The sequence below is a fragment of the Macaca thibetana genome, chromosome 9 (assembly GCF_024542745.1).
Source record: "Macaca thibetana thibetana isolate TM-01 chromosome 9, ASM2454274v1, whole genome shotgun sequence".
Taxonomy (NCBI): domain Eukaryota; kingdom Metazoa; phylum Chordata; class Mammalia; order Primates; family Cercopithecidae; genus Macaca; species Macaca thibetana.
In genome coordinates, this window is record NC_065586.1 from 26,442,138 (window position 1) to 26,467,709 (window position 25,572).

At 44.7% G+C, this 25,572-nt stretch overlaps 1 protein-coding gene and 1 long non-coding RNA gene across 4 annotated transcripts in view; one reads left to right on the forward strand and one right to left on the reverse strand.

Annotated features, from left to right (window-relative positions):
• Positions 1 to 5,199: 5,199 nt before the first annotated feature.
• Positions 5,200 to 25,572, forward strand: part of PDSS1 (decaprenyl diphosphate synthase subunit 1) — a 51,518-nt gene continuing 31,145 nt past the window's right edge. Inside the window, exons 1-5 of one of the 3 annotated variants that reach the window (XM_050804547.1) lie at positions 5,200 to 5,376; positions 9,601 to 9,633; positions 11,865 to 11,929; positions 12,474 to 12,582; positions 17,286 to 17,416. In XM_050804547.1, the coding sequence (XP_050660504.1) occupies positions 5,248 to 5,376; positions 9,601 to 9,633; positions 11,865 to 11,929; positions 12,474 to 12,582; positions 17,286 to 17,416 (467 nt within the window). In that variant the 5' untranslated portion in view covers positions 5,200 to 5,247. Of the gene's footprint in view, positions 5,377 to 8,911; positions 9,634 to 11,864; positions 11,930 to 12,473; positions 12,583 to 14,877; positions 15,205 to 17,285; positions 17,417 to 25,572 lie in introns of those variants that run through there. The other 2 variants (XM_050804548.1, XM_050804549.1) reach the window with 2 other exon arrangements.
• On the reverse strand, positions 14,815 to 22,704 carry LOC126962897 (uncharacterized). The gene is made up of 3 exons (XR_007728852.1): positions 22,475 to 22,704; positions 15,820 to 15,976; positions 14,815 to 14,884 (listed from the first exon to the last, which is right to left on the reverse strand). It is a non-coding gene; the product is annotated as an uncharacterized LOC126962897 (long non-coding RNA).

Genomic DNA, 25,572 nt, shown 5'->3' on the forward strand with positions numbered 1-25,572 from the left:
GGATATCTAAGATAACAATTTAACTCATTTTCCTCTTTTTCACAAAAGCGTATTTTCCTTGTAAGACAACTTTAAGTTGAAACTAAGTATCAAAGTGTGATTTCTAAGAATGACATCTAGTATTTGAATTTTAAACACAGATAGTCATGTATAATTAGACTAATAATATTAACTCTAAAAAATTATTTTAAGTAAATATTTTAGTGAGTTAAGTATTTGTATTGTGAAAAAATAATGCCTAACCTTTGAAACTGCTACAAGACATACTCTTGATTTGAAAGGAGTTGGGAAGGAGATTGAAAAAATACAGTTTTTCACTTTATGAACATAATTGTCTTTAACACGATCAACAGGCAACATAGCTGATAAAATAAAACATCTTTCTTAATGTTCTCATTTGTTACATATACAACACTAATATCCCTTAGAAAGCCTATGGTTCTTCAAGAAACCCAAGTCACTATTTTCTTCATGCTTTGTTATTTGAAGGCTACTTTGTCATTTCAACACGACCTAGCCAACATGCATTTAGGACAGTACATCATGGAACTGTTCAAGAGGCTAGGGAATGGAAAAAGTTTAAAACGGGAAGACACATACCCTGTCTTCAAAGATCTTCACTCATGGAAGGTAAATCAGAGATATATATATATATATATATTCTTTTTAAGATGGAGTTTCTCTCTTGTTGCTCAGGCTAGAGTGCAATGGCGTGATCACAGCTCACGGCAACCTCCACCTCCCAGGTTCAAGCAATTCTCCTGCCTCAGCCTCCCAAGTAGCTGGGATTACAGGCATGTGCCACCATGCCCGGCTAATTTTGTATTTTTAGTAGAGATGGGATTTTACCATGTTGGTCAGGCTGGTCTCAAACTCCTGACCTCAGGCGATCCACCCACCTCGGCCTCCCAAAGTGCTGGGATTACAGGCATGAGCCACTGCACCCAGCCCAAAAATATATATTTTTAAGTGGAGGTGAGCTGCATTACAGAATTACAAGTATAGTACTAGTTAATTCAATGGAACCAAAATCCATTAGGCACATAATCACATGCATTCTGCCCTTTGGAAACACAATTAGCAAAAGGAAACAGGTATAGAAGATACACAAATAATTTAAGACCATTTAATACATGGCTTACTAGATGCATAAAACTGCTGTAGATCCCACATTTGATAGATGCCCACCCACAAAGCTAAAAGTTTAGAAATTGCCTCTGCAGAGACAAACCATGTCTCAGTAAGTCCATACACTGAAACACATGTACCGTATTTTCAAAGCTGTAGAGGAAAAGAAAGCTTTGAACACGTTTTAGAGTCTCAGAACGTATTTACTCTTATTTTATAAACAATACCTAAACTCGTAGTCTGTTTTTCCAATCCAAAGCATTGAAACAGAAAAAAAAAAATAAAATAAAATAGAAGAGAGTAGGTATGTTAATAAAACTTTAAGACTAAGAGACAAAAATCCTGTTTCTGGATAGCGATTTACTGTCAAAATGTGTCACTAAATTATTTAATAAACATAATAGGAATCCAATTAATAGCCTAGCAGGATTTTTTTGAAGAAATAGACAACCTTAGTGTGCAAATCTGAAAAAATAAACAGATAAGTTTTTTAAGCAAGAGAAACAAGTTTGCTTATATTAAAAATTAAAAGAATACAATAAAAAATATTGCTATTCTAAAAATAGATGCAGAGATCAATGGAACTCAATAAAAAGCACGGAAACAACAGAAAGCTGTAAAATAATTTCCTATATAGTGAAAATAACATTTCAAATCACTGGAGAAAGGTAGCATTAGGACAATTTGCTCCACTGTCTGGAGCAACGCCAATTTATTCCATCCAGGCTTAAGTGAACTAAATGTCAGTTACAACAGCAATTTTCTAGCTTCCTCAAATGAGTAATAAAAACAGGCTAATACGGGCCATATGGGCCATATTTAGCCCTTCATATATTCCCTTAAGACCATGATGTATTATAAGGTAGCATCCTGGGGGAATAAATGTGTAGTCAATCAAAAAGTGGCAGATTTTAGCATTCACACCAGAAAACTGGACAATATGATTATAAGTGGAAGAACCAACAGTATATTTTCTTCTTTTGTGGGAGAGCCTCTGTGTGGAATTAACTAGATTATATAATTAGCACAATCTCCTTTATGATGATCTAACATTGGTAGGGCAGGGGCAGCATATCATGTTCCATTAGTGGTTATCATGTTGTTACCGCTTGATGCATGTCCCGGCAAGACAGCTGCTGGTCAATACATGTGATCACCAGCCGTGGAACAAAGAAGGCTATTTCAGGCATATTCAATCCTCACTCATTTGATGCTTTAACAAGCTAATAAGTCATAGACTAAAAACCCCAGAGAAAATTCCAAAAGCATACTAACCCCCTATCTTTAGATCTCAGGAAAATCAGTACTGGCAACATTAAATTCTTTAGAATTCAGTTTTGCACAAGGCTATGAAATCCACAAAAACTAACAACAACAACAACAACAAAGTGAGTGAAACTAGCTTTCACTGCAAATGTTTGAACCTTTTCTCTCAATAAATGTGCTTACCAGAGTATGATAATTTGGATAATTCATTGATCATTTATTTAGTAACAACAGGATGAGATGTTTCACACAGTACTGTAAATCAAGACACAGTAACATATATGATTATTTATTTATTTATTTATTTGTTATTTATTTATTTATTTGGAGACAGTGTCCCACTCTTTCATCCAGGCTGGAGTGCAGTGGCATGATCACAACTCACTGTAGCCTCGAACTCTCGAACTTCTGGGCTCAAGCAAACTTCCCCGCCTCAGGCTCCTGAGTAGCTAGGGCTACAGGCACACACCACCACACCTGGCTAATTTTATTTTTTGTAGAGACAGGGTCTTGCTTATGTTACCCAGACTGGTTTTGACATCTTGACCTGTTTCGACAATCCTGCCACCTCGGCCTCCCAAAGTGCTGTGATAACAGGCATGACCCACTCTGTCTGACCTGGTATTATATTTACAATCTCTTTGGCTATAAAACCTGGTCCTATTGTAGATATTATGTTTTAAATAGTATCATCAATATGGCAAGAAAATGTCTTTGCGGGTACCTAATACTCCAACATCAAAACGACAGCCTTGATCACTTTCAGTTACACATAGGCCATTTTGTTCCATCTGCACTGGCTCTTACATTTGTCTAAGGGCAGAGAAATAGACTAAAGAAGTCTGTTCTTTAGCAGTTACCTGCACAACTCAGATAATGTTTTTAACTTCCTCAACTCATGCTTGGCCTAGCTGGGTTAAATGAATTCCGCATGTCCAATTGGTAGGTTACTGTTTTTTCTCAAGAGTTTAGCTATACAGTAACGTTGGAAGTCTTGAGGAACTTCATTTGCTTTCCCTACTTAGCCTTGCAATACTACAGCATCCTTTTTTCTCTTTTTTAAAAGACAGAGTCTCACTTTGTTACCTAGGGCGAAGTGTAGTAGCACAATCTTGGCTCACTGCAACCTCTGCCTCCCAGGTTCAACTGATTCTCCTGCCTTAGCCTCCCAAGTAGCTGGGATTACAGAACTTGCACCACCATGCCCAGCTAATTTTTGCATTTTTAGTAGAGATGGGTTTCATCATGTTGGCCAGGCGGGTCTCAAATTCCTGATCTCAAGTGATCCACCTGCCTCAGCCTCCCACAGTGCTGGGATGACAGGCTGAGCCAATGCACCCAACCTACAGCATCTTTTTAAGAGCAATGTTGTCTGTTTTAATGTGGTCAAGCAATCTGTAAATGAACATGGTCTAACAAAATTGTGTAGTGCCATACTTGTCAACTGTGTGAGCTTGAGTGTGATACTTATTTGACAATACGGTATTTTCTCTCTATGTTTCCTTATCTTTATATACAAAAAAGGGCAAATGATAATGTCTTAGTCATAGGATTGTCAAGTACAACCTGAGTGCTTATTGCCACACTCTACTTGGCAAGTTCTACCTGTGGGATGTTTCTTAATATATAAACCTAATCTATACCAAGATAAACTACAGGTGCATATTAACATTTACTCATAAAGCACTTTGCTTATTTTTACATGCCATTCTTCAAGATGAAAAAAACCCATCAAACTGGCTTATTTTTATAGATGTCTTTATACAGTCTATGATGTCTTCATTCCATAAAAACCCACACGACTAAATATGAAATTAATGTACCCAGCTATGAGGCTACCGCATTCTTTAACGCAAGAAGAACGAGAAAATACATGAATCAGGGAACTGCAATTACCTATTTGCTGGACTATTTCCTCATTAGAGTGAATTTTTTGAGTACTAAATTGCATTTCCGTATCTCTAATGCTTACCCTCTATCTCACTGGCTCTGTGTGTTTGAGTGCATGCACCGAATGCTTAACTATATCACTTAATTTCTGTTAGAAACACGCTATCTCTTAGCACCAGTAGATCTGGCCTTAGAGCTAAGGAAAAAAGGTCTTTCTAACCCATGAGGGGTACTAATCCTGTGCAGACTCCAGTATCTCCCGGGCTGGGTACACGCAGGTTCACACCCATGTGTGAGCAAGATTGCCAAACTATACCTACAAGGCAAAAAGTCAAAAGTCAAGACACCAGGCTACTTTAGCTCCTATTTCACAACAGCCCTGATCGTGGTCGACATGTTCCTAGGAAGATGCGATGGGCTGGAACTTCCTTCAAGAACAGATTGCAAAGGCAGCCGACCATAGCGTGGCGGAAACCGTCGCCTCTGGCTTAGGCTGCGGAGCGGGAACCCGATTCTCTGAGTTATGTTTCTGCCTAAACACGCAGAACAAGAGTTAGTGACTGCAAGAGTCGCGCGCGGTGCTATTTCTTGCTAATAAAAGGTCCCCACAGGGACATTTTGCTATGACTGGAGGCGTGGCCAGTCCCCCTGCACGGCTTCCGGGAAGGGGTGGGGATAGGAGGCTTGCCCCGGGGAAGGTCACGCCCGGGGTCCCCAGACCGGGTCTACGCGCGCCCCTGCCCCGCTGCCTCCCGGGAGCGGCCGCGGTCCCCGCTGGCTGCGGAGTGGCAGGTACCCGAGGTCCCGGCGCTGGCAGCCGGGCCATACGCGGGGAGGAGCGAACCGCGGGCCCGGGTGTGGCCGAAGCGCTTCCTGTGCCAGGTTTCCGGCTCCGGGTCCCTGGAGGAGGATCGCGGACCAGAGGCGGAGCCGCCGTCCTGCCGCGACTTTCAGACTCCGACCATGGCCTCCCGCTGGTGGCGGTGGCTGCGCGGCTGCTCCTGGAGGCCGGCGGCGCGGAGCCCCGGGCCCGGCTGCCCCGGCCTTGCGGGACCGCGGGGGCCGCAGGCAGCTGCCGACGCCCACGCGCAGGTGAGGTTGGGAGGCGCGCGCCCGGCGGGGCTCAGAGGTCACGGCTCCAATGACAGCGGCGGGCGGAATGAATGGGAGCAGGGAGCACGTGCATCGCGACGCGGGGGCGCACAGGGTAGCTCCAGGGTGGGACTCCAGAGCGGAGGGGTGCCCGCGGTATGACGGGGCCGAGCGTTGGATTGAAGTAGGGGCGCCCTACACGGGGTTGCAGAAAGCGGTGTCTTGGGCATCCCGGGAGCGTTTGGGGCAGTGGAAAAAGCGGTGGTAGCCGGGTCCTGGGGGAAGCGCGGGAGCGATCAGATTGACTGCTGCGATATGGACAAGGTTAAGCCTGGAGAGCGGCTGCAGCTATTTACTTTCGAGTTAGAAGAAGACAGATCTTGCCTGAAATTTTAGAGTCAAAGGTGCTCAGAGCTGTCTCCGAGAAACGGAGGATCAAATCGGCCTCGGAATAGTCCGAAAAGGTCTTGTGGAGAATGCAGGGCTGGTGCTAGGGTGGACCGGACCTTAGGTGTCCAGCAGTGGCTTCCGGAGGAGAGCATACCTGGATGGGGCTGGAATGGCACTGGAAGGAGAAAGGCCCGAGGCCGTCAGGAGGAGAGAAACCCTGGAGTCCTCTAAAGTCAGAGTCTCAGCGATAGCCCATTCTCTCAGGGTCTCCTCTGCTGCCTTTGGGTTCCAATCTCCTTTTTCTCCACTTCTGGTCAGTTTAGCCCCTGTGAGCCCTTCTGCACTTTGTGATGATTCTCAGTGTGCCCTGGGGTAGGCCCATGCTATTAGCATAACCGTACAAAATCTATGGACTCACTGTTATTTAAGTTTATTTGAATTTAGTACTCTTTAAATTCAGATTTTGTGTCCGTGTTCTCATCAAACATAATTTCCCAGTATGAAATATATAACACTTATAAATATCTACTTTGTACCAAAGTGGATGCATATCACAAATTATCCAAAATGAGGCTTGGGCCAGGTGCAGTGGCTCACACCTGTAATCCCAGCGCTTTGGGAGGCTGAGGTGGAAGAATCGGTTGAGGCCAGGAGTTTGGGACCAACCTAGGCAACATAGCGAGACTCTGTCTCTACAAAATATGGAAAAAAATCACCGGGTGTGGTGGTGCATGCCTGTAGTCCCAGCTACTCAGGAGCCTGAGGGAGGAGGATCGTTCGATTTCAGGAGTTCAAGATTACAGTGAGCTATTTATTATGATAGTGCCAATGCACTCCAGCCTGGGCAACAGTGTGAGACCCTATCTCTAAAAAATCAAAAGCAAAAAAGACATTTGGAGACCAAATGGCAGCTGGGCAACTAGACAAGGCTAGACAGTAAAGAGAACAGAATGGGGGGGGGGGTGAGGGGCACGTGGAAAAAGAGGCTTAAAGGAGGCTTTGCTGGGATCCATTTCAGGACTGTTCTCTCCAGACTTCAGATATTTCTAGTTCCACAGATGAGGCCAGTATTTGAAGAGATGGGTGCATCCACCCTCTTATGCCACTACATGCTTTTTTTTTTTTTGGACACAGAGTCTCACTCTGTCTCCCAGGCTGGAGTGCAGTGGCGGAATCTGGGCTCACTGCAACCTCCACCTCCCAGGTTCAAGCAATTCTCCTGCCTCAGACTCCCAAGTAGCTGGGATTACAGGCGTACAGCACTAGGCCCAGCTAATTTTTGTATTTTTAGTAGAGATGGGGTTTCACCGTGTTGCCCAGGCTGGTCTGGAACTCCTGACCTCAAGTGATCCACCCCCCTCAGCCTCCCAAAGTGCTGGAATTATAGGCGTGAGCCACCACACCTGGCTTGACACTTCTTTTGAAAAAAATTTCATGCCCACCAAGCAACTTTAGCCAGGGAAAGTGTGCTTTTCTGGAGAGAATATGCTTTATGGCCTTCCTGTCTGCCCGAATGATGACAAGGAGGGATTGTGTGGACTCGTGATGCCAAGACCATGTATTTCTGATGTGTGTCAGTGATGCTTTTCACTGTACGTTAATATGTTAGCATTCTGGTGTCTGCCTCAAGCATGTATGTTTTGGTTTCTTCAGGGCCTGATAGTCCTTGGGGACACAGAACTACAATAACTAAGCCACAGGGACAAATAGCAGCAATAATTAAGCCAAGTCTTGCTCTCCACCAGAGCTCTACTACCTCCTAATGGTTGTACATTCTCCTGACTTCACTAGTAGTGTGAACAAATACTGTAATAGGATAAAAACCAGTGTGCATGTGATCATGCCAAATCACTTCTCAGTATATCTTTGATTTTTTTTTTTTAATTTTTTTTTTTAGGGATGGGGACTTTCTGTGTTGACCAGCTTGGTCTTGAACTCTTGGACTCAAGCAATCCCCCATGCTTGAGGATTGGCACACGGCTATGTCTTTGATTCTTACCTAGCACTTTCTCTTTGGCTGAGTGTGGTGACTCACGCCTGTAATCCCAACACTTTGGGAGGTTGAGACAGGAGTATTGCTTTTGCTCAGGAGTTCGAGACCAGCCTGGGCAACTTAGTGAGACCTCCTGATATGGTTTGGCTCTGTGTCCCCACCCACATCTATCTCAAATTGTAATCCCCAGTTACAACTGGGGACCAGGGAGGGTCAAGGGAGAGACCAGGTAGAGGTAATTGGATCATGGGGGTGGATTTCCCCATGCTGTTCTCATGATAGGGAGTTCTCACAAGATGGTTTTATAAATGTTTGGTAGTTCCTCTTGTGTTCATTCTCTCTCCCGCTGCCTTGTGAAGAAGGTGCTTGTTTCTCCTCCTTCCCCATGATTATAAGTTTCTGAGGCCTCCCCAGCCATCCAGAACTGTGAGTCAGTTAAACCCCTTTCCTATAATTATAAATTGCCCAGTCATGGGTAATTTCTTTATAGCAGTGTGAGAACGGACCAATACAGATAATCGGTACCAAAGTAGTCGGCATTGATATAAGACACCTGAGAATGTGGAAATTACTTTGGAACTGGGTAACAAGCAGAGGTTGGAATAGTTTGGAGGGCTCAGAGGAAGAAAGGAAGATGCAGGAAAGTTTGGAACTTCCTAGAGACTTGTTGAATGGCTTTGACCAAAATGCTGAAAGTGATACGGACAATGAAGTCCAGGCTGAGGTGGTCTCAGATGGAGATAGGAGCTTCCTGGGAATTGGGCAAAGGTCACTCTTGCTATGCTTTAGCAAAGAGACTGGCGGCATTTTGCCCCACCCTAGAGGTCTGTGGAACTTTGAGCTTTAGAGAGACGATCTGAAATTGGAACTTAAATTTAAAGGGGAAGCAGAGCATAAAAGTTTGGAAAATTTGCAGCCTAAAGATGTGATAGAAAAGAATTTTCTGGGGAGGAATTCAAGCTGGCTGCAGAAATTTGCATAAGTAACAAGGAGCCCAATGTTAATAGCCAAGAGAATGGGGAAAATGTCTCCAGGGCACAGCAGAGACCTTCTCTGCAGCCCCTCCCATCACAGGCCAGGAGGCCTAGGAGGGAAAAATGGATTCATGGGCTGGGCCCAGGGCCCTGCTGCGCTGTGCAAGATCAGCCTTGGGACTTGGTCCCCTGCTTCCCAGCTGTAGCCAAAAGGGGCCAAGGTACAGCTTGGGCCATTGCTTCAGAGGGTATAAGCCCCAAGCCTTGGTGGCTTCCATGTGCTGTTGAGCCTGCAGGTGCACAGAAGACAACAATTTGGGAACCTCTGCCTAGATTTCAGAGGATGTATGGAAATGCCTCAGTGCCCAGGCAAAAGTCCGCTGAAGGGGGAGAACCCTCTTAGAGAACCTCTGCTAGGACAGTGCAGAAGGGAAATGTGGGGTTGCTGCCCCCACACAGAGTTCCCGCTGGGGCACTGCCTAATGGAGCTGTGAAAGGAGGGCCACCATCCTCTACACCCCAGAATGTCCACCAACAGCTTCCACTGTGCACCTGGAAAAGCTGCTGGCACTCAGTGCCAGTCCATGAGAATAGTGGTGGGGGTTGAACCCTGCAAAGCCACAGAGGCAGTGCTACCCAAGTTCTTGGGAGCCCACCCTTTGCATCAGTGTGACCTAGATGTGAGACATGGAGTCAAAGATCACTTTGGAGCTTTCAGTAATGACTGCCCTGCTGGGTTTGGACTTGCATGAGGCCTGTAAGCCCCTTTATTTTGGCCAATTTCTACCATTTGGAATGGGAACGTTTAACTAATGCCTGTACCCCCATTGTATCTTGGATGTAACTAACTTGTTTTTGATTTTACAGGTTCATAGGCGGAAGGGACTTCACTTGTCTCAGGTAAGACTTTGGACTTGGACTTTTGAGTTAAATGCTAGAATGAGTTAAGACTTTCGGAGACTGTTGGGAAGGAATGGTTGGTTTTGAAAAGTGAGAATATGAGATTTGGGAGGAGCAAGGGGCAGAATGATACGGTTGGTTCTGTGTCTCTACCCAAATCTCATCTCGAATTTTAATCCCCATGTGTCAAGGGAGGGCCTGGGTGGAGGCAATTGGATCATGGGGGCAGGTTCCCCCATGCTGTTCTTGTTATAGTGAATTCTTTTGAGATCTGATGGTTTTATAAGTGATTGGTAGTTCCTCCTGTGCTCATTCTCCTTCCTGCTGCCTATTGAAGAAGGTGCCTTGCTTTCCCTTTTCCTTCTGCCATGATTGTAAGTTTCTTGAGGCCTCCCCAGCCGTTTAGAACTGTGAGTCAATTACACCTCTTTCTTTTATAAATTACCCAGTCTTGGGTATTTCTTTATAGCAATGTGAAAATGTACTGATACACCTCGTGTCTACTAAAAATTTTAAAAATCAGCTAGGCGTTGTGGCATGTCCCTGTAGTCCCAGCTACTCAGGAGGCTGAGGTGGGAGGATAGCTTGAGCCCAGGAGATTGAGGCTGCAGTGAACTATGATTGCACCACTACACTCCAGCCTGGAAAAATAAAATAAAAGTAAATTCATGAGAGGCAAGGTTGACTTTCAGAGAGTGTATGAGGGAAAGGTAAGGAACAAAATCGGAATTAGAAAATGACTGTTGCCCTTCTCTTTTCATACTTCACTGCCTTTCTGAGCACTTCTAACCTCACATTGGAAAACTGCTCTAAAGTACTTTTAAAGCAGAAAATAGTAGCTTGATTGAATAGATATTGTATTAAATGTATACTGTGTACTAGGCTCTGAGCTAAGAGCTTTATATATGCTCTCTAAATTAATCTCCACCTGTCTCCATGAGTGGGTATTATCAGAAAGATGTCACAAAGTAACACAAATGTTGAGATTTGAATCGAGATCTGTCTTCCAAAGTCCATGCTACTAATAAATTTTAGGCCACTTGGTGGTAAAAAGCGCCCCCTGTACTAATTAGCTATGTAATTTTAATCCTTCAACCCAGATTAGAGTTCTCTAACTGAATAACTATTCAGTTAGAATAGTTCAGTTAGTTATTATAACTAATCATAGTTATTTGGTCAAGTGCAGTGACTCACACCTGTAATTCCAGCACTTGGGGAGGCCATGGCAGGAGGATCACTTTTGCTCAGGATTTCTACTAATAATAACTATTACTAGAGACCTGATAATAATTATGAAGTCTCTTACTGAAGAACTTTTACTCTTCCATTAAGATGCCCTTATTGATAAGTATTGTAATAAAATACTGAACTCATATGAATTAATTACCCAGGTAGACTGAAAGACATAGGTTGTCATATAAAGCATGAGGAAGGATTGTCACTTTGTTTTCTTGTTACATGGTAATTGCCTGGGACATCATGAAAGTTCTTACTGGTTTAATGAATACGTAATGCTGCCAGGGAAAGAATGAAACTCAGACCAACTACTTTGACTGCTGCCTGGCAAAGTCAACCTTCATTGTCATTGTAATATGGCTAGAGCGATACATGTTCATTAGAGAAGAATCAGAAAATATCTGCCAAAAGAAGGAATAAAACAAAACACCCCACAATCCAATTCATTCCAGAATAACTACTTTTAACACCCTGGTTTATGTGCTTTCAAACTCTGTTCTCCCATGTGTAATATCAAAATGTCCTGAGGTGGGTTGGTTTTTTTTTGACAATATTTATCCAAAAGTACCATTTCCAAAGTATGTTGAGGAACAAGAACTTAAAATAGACAGTGCTTGTATAAATATAAATTCCTTCCTTGCTATTGAAATCTTTTTCCTCTGACCAATCTTAGTTAAATGGAAGGAAATTGTTTTAAAACTACTTTTCAGGTCTGGAAAGATAGATATGAATATGGAAATTGACTTTCTTTGGGGGAAGGGAGGGACTGAAGATGGTTTTTATTTTCTCCTTTTTTCTTATTTATGTTTTCTGCAATGACAAGTATTTTGTAATAACAAAAGGAAACTTTTAAAATTATTCTTTCTCTAAAGTTTGCAATCTGCCTATAAATGGGTGATTAGAAGATAAAGATTATAATTATGGGGGTGTTATCATCTAATGTTACAGTTTTTCAGGAATATTCTTATAAATTTCTTGATATTTTTATTTTATAGATACCCTATATTAATCTTGTGAAGCATTTAACATCTGCCTGTCCAAATGTATATAGTATATCACGGTAAGTTTACAGTCCATACTGCAACTACCAAAATTATCCATTTTTAAATTTATCGTTATTAAAAATTTTTTTTTGTAGTGATGGGGAGCTCACTATGTTGCCCAGGCTGGTCTTGAACTGCTGGCCTCAAGCGATCCTCCCACCTTCAGCTTCCCAAAGTGCTGGGATTGCGGACATAAGCACCCGGCCTAAAATTGTTAATTATATTGCCTGTAAATTTCTATTCTAAATTGTAGATCTCTGCCTATTCAAAAAACAGGAATGTAATAAAGTTTGAGCTCAATGCAGAACACAATGAACATAGTTCAGTTTATCTTTGAATTTGTGGGTTCTCAAGGTCGTAGTTATAAAAATTATCTATTGATCTGTCATTTAGCAAGAACAGAATTCTGTATGTTTTTCCAAATTATAATGACCTTTTCAGATTCATGATTAATTTCTAGCAAGTATTTGGGCTGAATTTTCCATATCTGAGTCTACCAAATATATATGTATATAAAACTTACTTAGAAAATGAAGTCATGTGCATTTTTGCATGTCCCAGGTTTCATCACACAACCCCGGACAGTAAAACACACAGTGGTGAAAAATACACCGATCCTTTCAAACTTGGTTGGAGAGACTTGAAAGGTCTGTATGAGGACATTAGAAAGGTGAGTTTTTTATTCTGCTGTGATGTAATGTTTTAGCTTACCAAAACTTACTAAAATTTTATTTTATTTTTTATTATTATAATAATTTTTTTTTTTTTTTTTTTTTGAGATGGAGTTTCACTGTGTTTCCCAGGCTTGAGTACAGTGGTACAATCTAAGCTCACTGCAACCCTTACCTCCAGGGTCCATGCAGTTCTCCTGCCTCAGCCTCCTCAGTAGCTGAGAGTATAGGCGTGCACCATCACGCCTGGGTAGTTTTTGTATTTTTAGTGGAGATGGGGATTTGCCATGTTGGCCAGGCTGGTCTTGAACGCCTGACCTCAGGTGACCTACCCGCCTTGGCCTTCCAAAGTGCTGGGATTACAAAAAAACAATGCAGGTTTTCAGATCTGTACAATGCAGTTTGCAGTCTTGATTCATGTATGGTCAAGTTTCAAATGTTTCTTGAGCAAGAACCACATGTGACCCAGTGCCAGGCAATATGTATTAATATCCATAAAGAGGTTATGGCAGGATTGTGAACCTGAAGAAAAAAAATGGTCCAGGTAGCTCATGCTTGTCCAGTGAGTTATCCCACCTTTCCTCTTAAAACCCACCACCTCCCAGTGACTCCAGCTGTCTCTTCCTTATCTAATTCTGAATGTCATTGCCAGTCTGCCCCAAATATGGCTTTCTTCATTCAACTCTTTTTCCTGAAAACTTTCAGTAGTTCCCAACCTCACGTGGTTGGGCACGGTGGCTCGTGCCTGTAATCCCACCAATTTAGGAGGCCAAAGCAAGAGGATTGCTTAAGCCCAGGAATTTGAGGCTGCAGTGAGCCATGATCCCGCCATTGCACTCCAGCCTGAGTGACAGAGCAAGACATTTTTTCTGTCTTTAGAAAAAAATTGGCGGGGCACGGTGGCTCACACCTATAATCCTAGCACTTTGGGAGGCTGGGATCACTTGAGGTCAGGAGTTCAAGTGCCTGGCCAACATGGTGAAACTCTATCTCTACTAAAAATACAAAAATTAGCTGGGGGTGGTGGCATGCGCCTGTAATCCCAGCTACTTGGGAGGCTGAAGCAGGAGAATTGCTTGAACCCAGGAGGCGGAAACTCCATCTCTACTAAAAATACAAAAATTAGCTGGGGGTGGTGGCATGCGCCTGTAATCCCAGCTACTGGGGGGGCAGAAGCAGAAGAATTGCTTGAACCCAGGAAGTGGAGGTTGCAGTGAGTTGAGATCCCGCCACTGCACTCCAGCCTGGGTGACAGAGCGAGACCCCACCTCAAAAAATAAACAAATACATAAATAAATAAAAGAATAAAATGCTTCCCAGAAATGTCTGTATGCCCCCCCCTCAGCTTGCTCACCCTATACAAGTCCCCACTTTTCTCCTTTCCTCCTCAAGTCCCCAGTACACTGACGACTGTCATATTCTGATGACAACACTTCCTGTTTCATAGACAGTAGGGGCTGTGGAAGAACTCCTTCAGCTCCTGTTCTATTGCAGTTGGCCAGCTTGCCTGCGCCTTCTCTGGCGATTGCCTGCTCTCCTCCCACCCATGGAAGTCATGTCCCTTCCCTCTCTAGGGGCAGTCCCTTAGCCACTTCCCCAGTTCCTTAGGAACTTCCCCAGACATGGTCTCTCCCTCTGTCTACAAACTTTCATTGGCATGTTCTCTTCTATATCCATTGGGTGTTCAGTTTCTTCACCTGCATTTTTAAAAGGCCCATCCACTGACCCAGTGCTTCACTCCCTCCCTTCCGTCACAGAATCCCCCGCCTTCTGCCTCTCTCCAGTGCCTTCAGGTTCCCCCCACTATTGCACTGGGCCCCCCTTTCCAGCCTCTCCTCTGAAGCTGGTTTTGCTTGGGTCACTGATAGCTTCCCTGTGCTCAATCCAATGGATGTGTTACCAGCAGCAAATCTGTACAGGTTTGCAGCAACCTCAGTTTTTGCCTCCTCAGAAGAAAGAAATCGACTGAGGGGCCTAAGGCAGAAGGAGAGACTGGAGGCGAGTTTTAGAGCAGGAGAGAAAAGTGTAAAGCAGGAAGGGAAGGAAGTAAAGTACACTTGGAAGAGGGCCAAGCTGGTGACCTGAGAAATCAAGTGTGTGGTTTGAGGTTGGAATTTGGGTTTTAGATGTTGGCATACTTCCAGGGACTTGCATCCGGTCTCCCCGGATTCTTCTCTTGGGATGGGCTGCCCGCATGCGCAGTGACCCGCCAGTGTTTCTGAGGGGAGCATGCTCAGTGTGGGTACCGGAGTTTTGCGCATGCTCACTTGAGGCATTCTTCCCCTACCAGTCCCAGTGTTCCTAGAAGGACATATACCAGTTAAGCTCTGCCATTTTGCCTCCTAGTGTGCATGGTTGAGCCGACTCACCCAACTCCTGAGATCTTATTGGGAAGCTGATCACCAGTTTCAGGTTTTTCTATCGAGAGACTGCCGTCCCTTGGCATCAGCTGTTACCAATTAGTATTTTAGAGACAGTTAACAACTGCCTGACCATCACCTGATGGTCACCTGACCTTCCTGTTGTGGGTGGGGGAGCCCCCTCCTGCCCTGCTCATACCTGACTAGCTGCCTACTGTAGCAGACGCTTCCTGGTTTTCTGACCATTGAGCACTATTGACTGTAAGTCCTCCTTGAAACATGGTTCCCTTCACGCTGCACTTTCTTCCTCCTCCTTGTCCTGAGAATGTTCTTCAGTTTATCACCTCCACCTCGCTTCCTTTCATTCTGCCATTCCCTCGGGTTCCATGGGCCCCCTCCTCTCTCTATTCTTTATATACCCGTGTCCATGCTTATGTCTCCCAAATAATATCACTACTCCAGGTTGAATCACATCTCCCACACCCAGGTAGCTAACTGCTCACCGGGAACGCCATGGGGCGGCGGTGACGGTCTCAGACTTAACTCAGCTGAGACTCTACTTTTCCCCCACGAGTTGTTTGTTCTGCTGTTTTCCTGTTGCTTGGAGAATCTGGGAAGAACCCAGGACTTCTCCGTCTCCTTCCCCTCCATGTGCTTCTAGTCTGCCCTTTGTCAGTCCCCACTGCCACAGGCCAGGCAATTCCATGCCCCTAGTCCTTTCGTTTGTGCTCTTCTCCTTCCTGTCTCAGCTTCCAAGGGGACGGCTTACCTGGGTGACAGCACCGCACCCATCACACTGTGTTGTGTCAAAGGCAGTGATTGTTTTACTTCTTCCCATCTAGACCCTGAGCTCCTTGTAGGCAAGGCTTGTCTTACCTTTTTGGCCTCTGTGTCTGTTACAGTGCCTGGCACTAAGTCGGTAATTTGCTGAATTAACGATGGGCCCACTTTGTTGTGTTCACCTGTGCTGGGCTGAGGGTTCATTGGCTCCCACTGCGTCCGGGGGATAAACTCTGACTTATTCAAGCATGTCCTGGAGTGGCAGATACAAGCGACACGTACCTGTCAGCTGGAAAGCTCTCGCCCTCTTTGTGAGTCAGAACCCTGTTTAGGCTTCTGATCCCACATTAAAGCCCATCTCCTCCATGAAATACTCGGTTTTTCTAGCCTGCACTGATCTCTTCCTTCCCTGAACTTTTAATGTGTTTAATGTATAGTATTGTTCATGCTACCACTGGATTCATCATTGATTGTTTCATATTTGCGAAATGTTTCTCTCTCCAGTTCAATTGTAGGCTCCTTATAATCAGACAGCCCATGCCTTATATGGGCTCTATGCACTTACATGGGCCTCTATGAACCCTCAAAATGTCTTTTGCCAAATAAAGGCCAAGCCACATGGGCTGAGCCCTGCTTCTTCTGCTTGGCTGTGACCTTACTATCTTCCTGCCCCTCATAAACAGCTTTGCCCTGAGGAGTTTGAGGCTGCAGTGAGTTACGATCATGCCACTGCCCTGAGGCCTGGGTGACAGAGCAAGACCTTGTCTCTAAAAAATTAAAAAATTTAAACAACGTTGCCACCCTACCCAGAACACCGACACCCCCGACCTGCTTCACAGGCTCTGGACGGCCACTGACTTCCACCTTCCCCATCTTTCTCCTCCCACCTCCATCTTTCAGGCTGCGAACCAGCCCCTGTTCCTTTCACTGTCCGGCTGTCGGTGAGCCCAGAGACCCTTAGCCACCTAGTGCTTTCTTCCCTCTCCTTCTGTCTCTTGGAGTCTTCTGGTGTCTGATGCTATCAGCAGGAGCAGGTGGCAGTATCTGTTCTAGCACTCAGGCCACTTGGGGCTGATCCAGGCGTTGTTTATGTTCTAGCCTGCAGGACAGCCAGGTGGATGGCCCTGCAGCATGGGAGCCTTGCCCACGGAGTGTTGAATTTCTCAATTGAAATGAATACACTTAAATCAAACCAAAGTTTTGTAGTAGAAATCTTGGCCAGCCACGGTGGCTCATGCCTATAATCCCAACACTTTGGGAGGCTGAGGCGGGTGTATCACCTGACGTCAGGAGTTTGAGACCAGCCTGGCCAACATGTTGAAACCCTGTCTCTACTAAAAATACAAAAAATTAGGCATTGTGGCGGATAATCCCAGCTACTTGGGAGGCTGAGGCAGGAGAATCGCATGAACCCGGCAGGCGGAGGTTGCAGTGAACTGAGATCATGCCATTGCACTCCAGTCTGGGCAACAAGAGCGAAACTCCATCTCAAAAAAAAAAGAATCCTGATGGCTTTCTGTGCAGTTTTGATGCCATTGTGACACAGAGAAACTTTATTTCAGGAACTGCTTATATCAACATCAGAACTTAAGGAAATGTCTGAGTACTACTTTGATGGAAAAGGGAAAGCCTTTCGACCAATTATTGTGGCGCTAATGGCCCGAGCATGCAATATTCATCATAACAACTCCCGGTGAGCTCTTCTGTTCGTTCCTTTTTTGTTTTTATATTTGGGAAGTCTTTCTTCCCAAGGTTACTGTTTCTTTCCCATTTAAGAATTAGCATATACCTGCTGGGCGCGGTGGCTCACGCCTATAATCCCAGCATTTTGGGAGGCTGAGGTGGGCAGATCATGAGATCAGGAGTTTGAGACCAGCCTGGCCAACATGGTGAGATCCCACCTCTACTGAAAATACAAAAAAAAAAATTAGCCGGGCGTGGTGGCGGGTGCCTATAATCCCAGCTACTTGGGAGGCTGAGACAGGAGAATCGTTTGAACCTGGGAGGCAGAGGTTGCAGTGAGCCGAGATCACACCATTACTCTCCAGCCTGGGCGACAGAGTGAGAGACTCTTGTCTTTAAAAAAAAAAAAAAGTAACATGTACCTAAAAATTCACTTTGTGATGTTTAGATTCTGACTTTAAGTCACTAAAGTCACTCTGGAATCTAGTCTGGCATCTTTTTTTTAAAAGATCTTTTAATGTTCATGGAAGAAAAACTTTAACTGCAAATTAACATTTTTTAAAAATTTCAGAGCCAAATTTGGTTTTCTTGTTAGGAAGCAAACAATGTAATACTAGGACAGGTGAATACATTTAATCATCATACACAGGGAAAAAAGATTGATTGCTCTAAAGTGATAAGTGCACCATTATACTGGGCAACAAACGTACACACTGGGGCGGCAGCCTTCTGTGACCTTCTGAATTGCACAGAAGCAAAATCATCTTTAAAGAAGACATTTTGAGGCCGGGCGCGGTGGCTCAAGCCTGTAATCCCAGCACTTTGGGAGGCCGAGACGGGCGGATCACGAGGTCAGGAGATCGAGACCATCCTGGTTAACACAGTGAAACCCCGTCTCTACTAAAAAATACAAAAAAAAAAAAATTAGCCGGGCGCGGTGGTGGGCGCCTGTAGTCCCAGCTACTCGGGAGGCTGAGGCAGGAGAATGGCGTGAACCCGGGAGGCGGAGCTTGTAGTGAGCTGAGATCCGGCCACTGCACTCCAGCCCGGGCGACAGAGCGAGACTCTGTCTCAAAAAAAAAAAAAAAAAAAAAAAAAAAAGAAGACATTTTGAGCCTGGATGAGGTGGCTTATACCTGTAATCTCAGCACTTTGAGAGGCCATGGCAGGAGGATCGCTTGAGCCCAGGAGTTTAAGACCAGCCTGAGCATCACAGCAAGACCCTGTCTCTACGAAAAATTTTAAATTAGCCAGGCGTGGTGACATATGCCTGTAGTCCCAGCTACTCGGGAGGCTGAGGCAGGAGGATTGCTTGCGTGCAGGAGTTGGAGGCTGCAGTGAGCCGTGCTTGCACCAGTACACTCCAGCCTGGGTGACAGAGCAAGACGCTGTCTCCAAAAAGAAAGACTTTTTTTGGCTATTGGTCCTCAACTCTTACATTTTGAATATATATAAAAGTTGTAAATATTTAAAAAACCTGCAATGTTTCAATGTAAAGGAAATCTTAAAAGGTAAAAGTCTTTCCCTCGTATCTCGCCTAGCAATCGCCTCCTTCTCTCTTCCCGTCCATTCTGTATTTGGTCATTCAAGACATTAACATATAATTTTGTGTTCAGCTTTGTTTACTTACCATTGTATTTTAAACTCTTTCGCACATTGCTGAAATGTCTTTGTTATTAGGCCAGGTGTGGTGGCTCACACCTGTAGTCCCAGCACTTTGGGAGGCCAAGGCCAAGATCACTTGAGGTCAGAAGTTCAAGACCAGTCTGGCCAACGTGGTGAAACCTGTCTCTACTAAAAATACAAACATTAGCTGGGTGTGATAGTGCATGCCTGTAATCCCAGCTACTCGGGAGGCTGAGGCAGAAGAATTGCTTGAACCTGGGAGGCGGAGGTTGCAGTGAGCCGAGATTGCACCACTGCACTCTAGCCTGGGCAACAGAGCAAGACTCAAAAAAACAACAACAAGAAAAGTATAGGAGTTGATTCCTTCGCAGACAGAATCAGCCTTATCCTGGCATGGAGGGTGCTGAAGAAGGTGCACACACCACGGTCACAAGCCCTGCAGCCCTCTTGCTCTCACTGAGGTTCTTGTGCTTGACCTTGCACTCATGCATGAAATGATGACCATCTGCTCATCAAAATCTCCACCTTAGTGAGTGTCCCTTACCGTAGACTGTACTTCAAAGATCGATTTTAATAGTGATTACGGACATATCCAAAGTGCCGTCTCCTAGGTGAAAGACAAAACCATGTCCTTTGGTAGCAACCTTCTTGCCTAACAGCAGCAGCAGTGGCTGGCTCAGTGACGCAGAACACACACAGAAACCAGGAATGGTTCTAGAGTTGTTAGTGGCCTGACCTTTGGAATCACTGGAGCCAGTCAGTGCTAAATGACTGTTTTGTTACAGTCTTTCCAGGGATAAGCTTTGGTAATTTCCTTAGTTTTTATAGTGCTATAAAAGTTACCTCCTCTGAATACAGGATTGTTATCAAACCTGGACTCTCAACCTGTTAATCTAATGTGAAAACTGTGTCTTACAATTTGACCCTCTAAACATCTAGTTCAGCTTTGAAAACTGGACTAATGTAATTCAGTGCCATTGACTGTTTGCAAAATTGGTGTCAACAGATCTCAGTGCGGCACAATTTGGGTAGTCTGTTATCCTGGTTGCTGGCAATGATATTCACTTCCTCGAGCTAAAAGAGTTTCACACAGGAATGGATGGTGCCAAGATCCAGGTGCCGTTGATAAGTGTCTTCAGTGAGGCTGCCGAGCAGGCTAGGTTTGGCTTGTCTGAGAAACATGCAGACACCATAACTGGGCTGCATTCAGTGGGTGAAGCAATTTTATAGAAATCCATTTATCATAAAGCTTTTATTTTTTTTGAGACAGAGTCTCACCCAGACTGGAGCGCAGTGGCGCGATCTCGGCTCACTGCAGCCTCCACTTCCTGGGTTCAAGCAATTCTCCTGCCTCAGCCTCCTGAGTAGCTGTGATTACAGGCGTGTGCCACCACGACTGGCTAATTTTGTATTTTTAGTCAAGACGGGGTTTCACCATGTTGGCCAGGCTGGTCTCAAACTCCTGACCTCAGGTGATCCGCCCTCATCAGCCTCCCAAAGTGCTGAGATTACAGGCGTGAGCCACTGTGCCTAGCCCATAAAGCTCTTTTTTGATCTGGGTTCTTTAATAAAATGAGCTTGCATTTTGCTGAGCTCTGTTGCAAGTTAGGTTTTCCAGGAGGCAGACTCTGAGATGAAGTTTAAAGGACAGGATGTTTATTTGGGATTATCCCTTGGGATTACTGACACCTGAGCCGGGGGGAGAGGAAACAGGACTGGGGAGCAGGAGAAGCTGAGCTGCAATCCACAGCCTGAAACGCCCTCTAGGGTGTGCAGGTGGAATGGCCCTTCATCTCTCAGTCCTCGGATGTGGACTGCCTCCCGAAGGGGCACAGCCTATGGTGAGAGGACGCTTTGTAGCCGAGGCAATCCTTGAAGAGGCTAAGGAATGAAGGCCAACAGGTACCAACTATACCTGGTACAGCAGCTGGGGCAGAGTCGTGCACTGACGGGGGGTCTGGGGGCATGTCTCAGAATCCACCACAACTCTGTTTTCTGGACATGTCAAGTCTAAGTCATCTGTTGCGTGGACTCAGTCTCAAAAAAAAAGTTTTTAAAATAATGAAATGTCTTAACAATTACATCATATAATCTATTGATGGAAATTCCAGTAGACTGTAATGTACTAATACATTTCCCTAGTGTTGAACATTTGTATTATATTTCCCCTTCTCAGTAGATATTTAAGGAATGCCTAAGATGTGTCAATACTGAGTAATGACGCTGTAAGAATGAGTGTCAGATATTGCTTCTTAGTGGCTGCTCACCTCTGCCCACAGCTTTCTCTGCCCTACTGCTGGCCCTGCCTTGTCCAGCACATTGTCCATGCCCAGGGCTGGCTGCCACTTTAGCTGGGCCTTTCAAAGAGCTCACAGTGTATTTGTAGCAAGCAGTGAAATCTCTGGCATTGACCTTTAACCGTCATCAGGATCACTTTCACTTTACCGGGAGGCAGAACAGCAAAAACGCTCCCTCTGATCCAGACTTGAAATAACATCTCCTGTGGTCCAGAGCGGAGTTCCTCAGCCTCGGGACTGTTGAGATTGTGGGCCACATTGTTCTTTGTTGGGGGTCAGTGGGGCTGCCGTGTGCATTACAGAATGTTCAGCAGCATCGCTGGCTCTGCTAGATGCCCCTGAGTTGGTAACAATCAGAAACGCCTCCAGACACTGCCAAATGTCTCACGGTGCCAGACAGCACAGAATCACCCCTGGTTGAGAATCACTGGCCTAGAGAATGTGTTTATATTTTTAATTTCCCTCTTAATTCATAATACACTTCATTGCTCTCAGAAATAAACATGGGAAGGAAATTTTTTTTTAACTGCTTTAAGTACTATCACCCAGTGTCCCCATAATTGGAAGTTTTTCGTTTTCTTTTTCTTTTCTTTTTTTTTTTTTTTTTTTGAGATGGCATCTCGCTCTGTCACCCAGGCTGGAGTGCAGTTGCACAATCCCAGCTCATTGCAACTTCCGCCTCCCGGGTTCAGGCAATTCTCTTGCCTCAGCCTTCCAAGTAGCTGGGATTACAGATGCATGCTACCACACCCAGCCAATTTTGTGTGTTTTAGTAGAGATAGGGTTTTGCCATGTTGGCCAGGCTGATCTCAAACACCTGGCCTCAGGTGATCCACCGGCCTTGGCCTCCCAAAGTGCTGGGATTACAGGTGTGAGCCACCCTGCCCGGCCAATTGGAAGTTTTTTCAGTCTGCCTTATGGAAATTGTATAAATTGTTAGTTGCAGAAAACATGGGAGAATATAACAAAAGCCATTGCTAGTTTAAATAGTAAGTTCACTGCTGCCCTCTCCAGGGGATGTCTGAACTGCAGCCTCGTTCTCCCTGTGAGTGATTGGAGCAGGGCTTAGGAAAGTCACAGTGCAGAGACAGTGTCCGGCATGGGGGCGAGTCACGGTTTTGGCGTGGGTTTGGGTGGTACAGTACCTTAGCAGTTCTGCTCTCCAGTACTTGCTTTCTGTGGACTCTTCTGGATCAGGCACTTAAAGGACTAAATATGTAGGTATTATCTCCATGCCACTTAAGAAGAAGGGACAAGGCTTCTGGAGAGCTGGGCCATTTGTGATTTTGCTTTTGCTGAGAAAGGCTTAGGAAAGTAGGAGGAAACGGCAGCTAGATTCAGGAGCAGCACCATCTATGTTCAGGGCCAGCAGAGGCCCCTCCAGCCTCAGTGGCCCCAGATCAGTGAACCTGACAGGCTTGCTTGTTGGTGATGTCATAATTGAGGGAGACCATTTTAAACCTTTGACAATCGAAGTTTAATGGCTCCTAGGAGGCTTATCAGATACTGTGTCTCTTTTTTTGCTTCTGAGGTATGTATTAAATTGGGGATTTTTTGCCAGGCGCAGTGGCTCACACCTGTAATCCCAGCACTTTGGGAGGCTGAGGCAGGCGGGTCACGAGGTCAGGAGATCAAGACCATCCTGGCTAACATGGTGAAACCCTGTCTCTACTAAAAATACAAAAAAATTAGCTGGGCGTGGTGGCGGGTACCTGTAGTCCCAGCTACTCCGGAGGCTGAGGCAGGAGAATCGCTTGAACCCGGGAGGTGGAGGTTGCAGTGAGCCGAGATCGCGCGATTGCACTCCAGCCTGGCAACAGAGCGAGACTCCGTCTCAAAAAAACAAAAACAAAAACAAAACAAAACAAATGAGGGATTTTTAAAACAAAACTTTGGAGGGGAATTTTTTTTTTTTAATTATTATTATTATACTTTATTATACTTTAAGTTGTAGGGTACATGTGCATAACGTGCAGGTTTGTTACATATGTATACTTGTGCCATGTTGGTGTGCTGCACCCATCAACTCGTCATTTACATCAGGTATAACTCCCAATGCAATCCCTCTCCCCCCCCCCCCCCCCCCCCCATGATAGGCCCCGGTGTGTGATGTTCCCCTTCCTGAGTCCAAGTGATCTCATTGTTCAGTTCCCACCTATGAGTGAGAACATGCGGTGTTTGGTTTTCTGTTCTTGTGATAGTTTGCTAAGAATGATGGTTTCCAGCTGCATCCATGTCCCTACAAAGGACACAAACTCATCCTTTTTTATGGCTGCATAGTATTCCATGGTGTATATGTGCCACATTTTCTTAATCCAATCTGTCACTGATGGACATTTGGGTTGATTCCAAGTCTTTGCTATTGTGAATAGTGCTGCAATAAACATACGTGTGCATGTGTCTTTATAACAGCATAATTTATAATCCTTTGGGTATATACCCAGTAATGGGATGGCTGGGTCATATGGTACATCTAGTTCTAGATCCTTGAGGAATCGCCATACTGTTTTCCATAATGGTTGAACTAGTTTACAATCCCACCAACAGTGTAAAAGTGTTCCTATTTCTCCACATCCTCTCCAGCACCTGTTGTTTCCTGACTTTTTAATGATCGCCATTCTAACTGGTGTGAGATGGTATCTCATTGTGGTTTTGATTTGCATTTCTCTGATGGCCAGTGATGATGAGCATTTTTTCATGTGTCTGTTGGCTGTATGAATGTCTTCTTTTGAGAAATGTCTGTTCATATCCTTTGCCCACTTTTTGATGGGGTTGTTTGTTTTTTTCTTTTAAATTTGTTTGAGTTCTTTGTAGGTTCTGGATATTAGCCCTTTGTCAGATGAGTAGATTGCAAAAATTTTCTTTTGGAGGGGATTTTAATAAACGATAGGTATATCTTAAGAAACAGCAAGAGGGAGAAACTACTACTTACTGATTTTTATATTTTCTTTTATTAAGCTTTTCAGTTGTCCGTTAAATGTTCCCTGCTAGGTTACAGGGAGTTCTTAACTTAAGATTCAGGGGAGTTGTGGGTTATCTGTAAACCACTTGACGTTGTATGCAGTATTTTGTGTATATTTGGATTTTTCTGGGGAAGGGTTTCTATGGCTTACAGTTTATTCTCAAAGGGAAGTAGGGCCCTGAAAAGCTCAGGACCCCGTGTTTGTTTTCTTTCTGAATCTTGCTAACCATGGTGTCTGGGTAGAGACAGTAGGAATCCACACAATAGGTAATTCAGACTTGACATGTCCAGAAAACAGAGTTGATACCAATTTTGCAAACAGTCAAGGCATTGAATTACATTAGTCCAGTTTTCAAAGCTGAACTAGATGTTTAGAGGGTCAAATTATAAGACACAGTTTTCACATTAGATAACAGATTGAGAGTCCAGGTTTGATAACAATCCTGTATTCAGAGGAGGTAACTTTTATAGCACTATAAAAACTAAGGAAATTACCAAAGCTTATCCCTGGAAAGACTGTAACAAAACAGTCGTTTAGCACTGACTGGCTCCAGTGATTCCAAAGGTCAGGCCACTAACAACTCTAGAACCATTCCTGGTTTCTGTGTGTGTTCTGCGTCACTGAGCCAGCCACTGCTGCTGCTGTTAGGCAAGAAGGTTGCTACCAAAGGACATGGTTTTGTCTTTCACCTAGGAGACGGCACTTTGGATATGTCCGTAATCACTATTAAAATCGATCTTTGAAGTACAGTCTACGGTAAGGGACACTCACTAAGGTGGAGATTTTGATGAGCAGATGGTCATCATTTCATGCATGAGTGCAAGGTCAAGCACAAGAACCTCAGTGAGAGCAAGAGGGCTGCAGGGCTTGTGACCGTGGTGTGTGCACCTTCTTCAGCACCCTCCATGCCAGGATGAGGCTGATTCTGTTTGCGAAGGAATCAACTCCTATACTTTTCTTGTTGTTGTTTTTTTGAGTCTTGCTCTGTTGCCCAGGCTGGAGTGCAGTGGTGCAATCTCGGCTCACTGCACCCTCCGCCTCCCAGGTTCAAGCAATTCTTCTGCCTCAGCCTCCCGAGTAGCTGGGATTACAGGCATGCACCATCACTCCCAGCTAATGTTAGTATTTTTAGTAGAGACGGGGTTTCATCGTGTTGGCCAGACTGGTCTTGAACTCCTGACCTCAAGTGATCCGCCTGTCTCCCCTTCCCAAAGTGCTGGGATTACAGGCGTGAGCCACCGCGCCTGGGCACTCCTACACTTTCCTTGCCCATGCCCAAT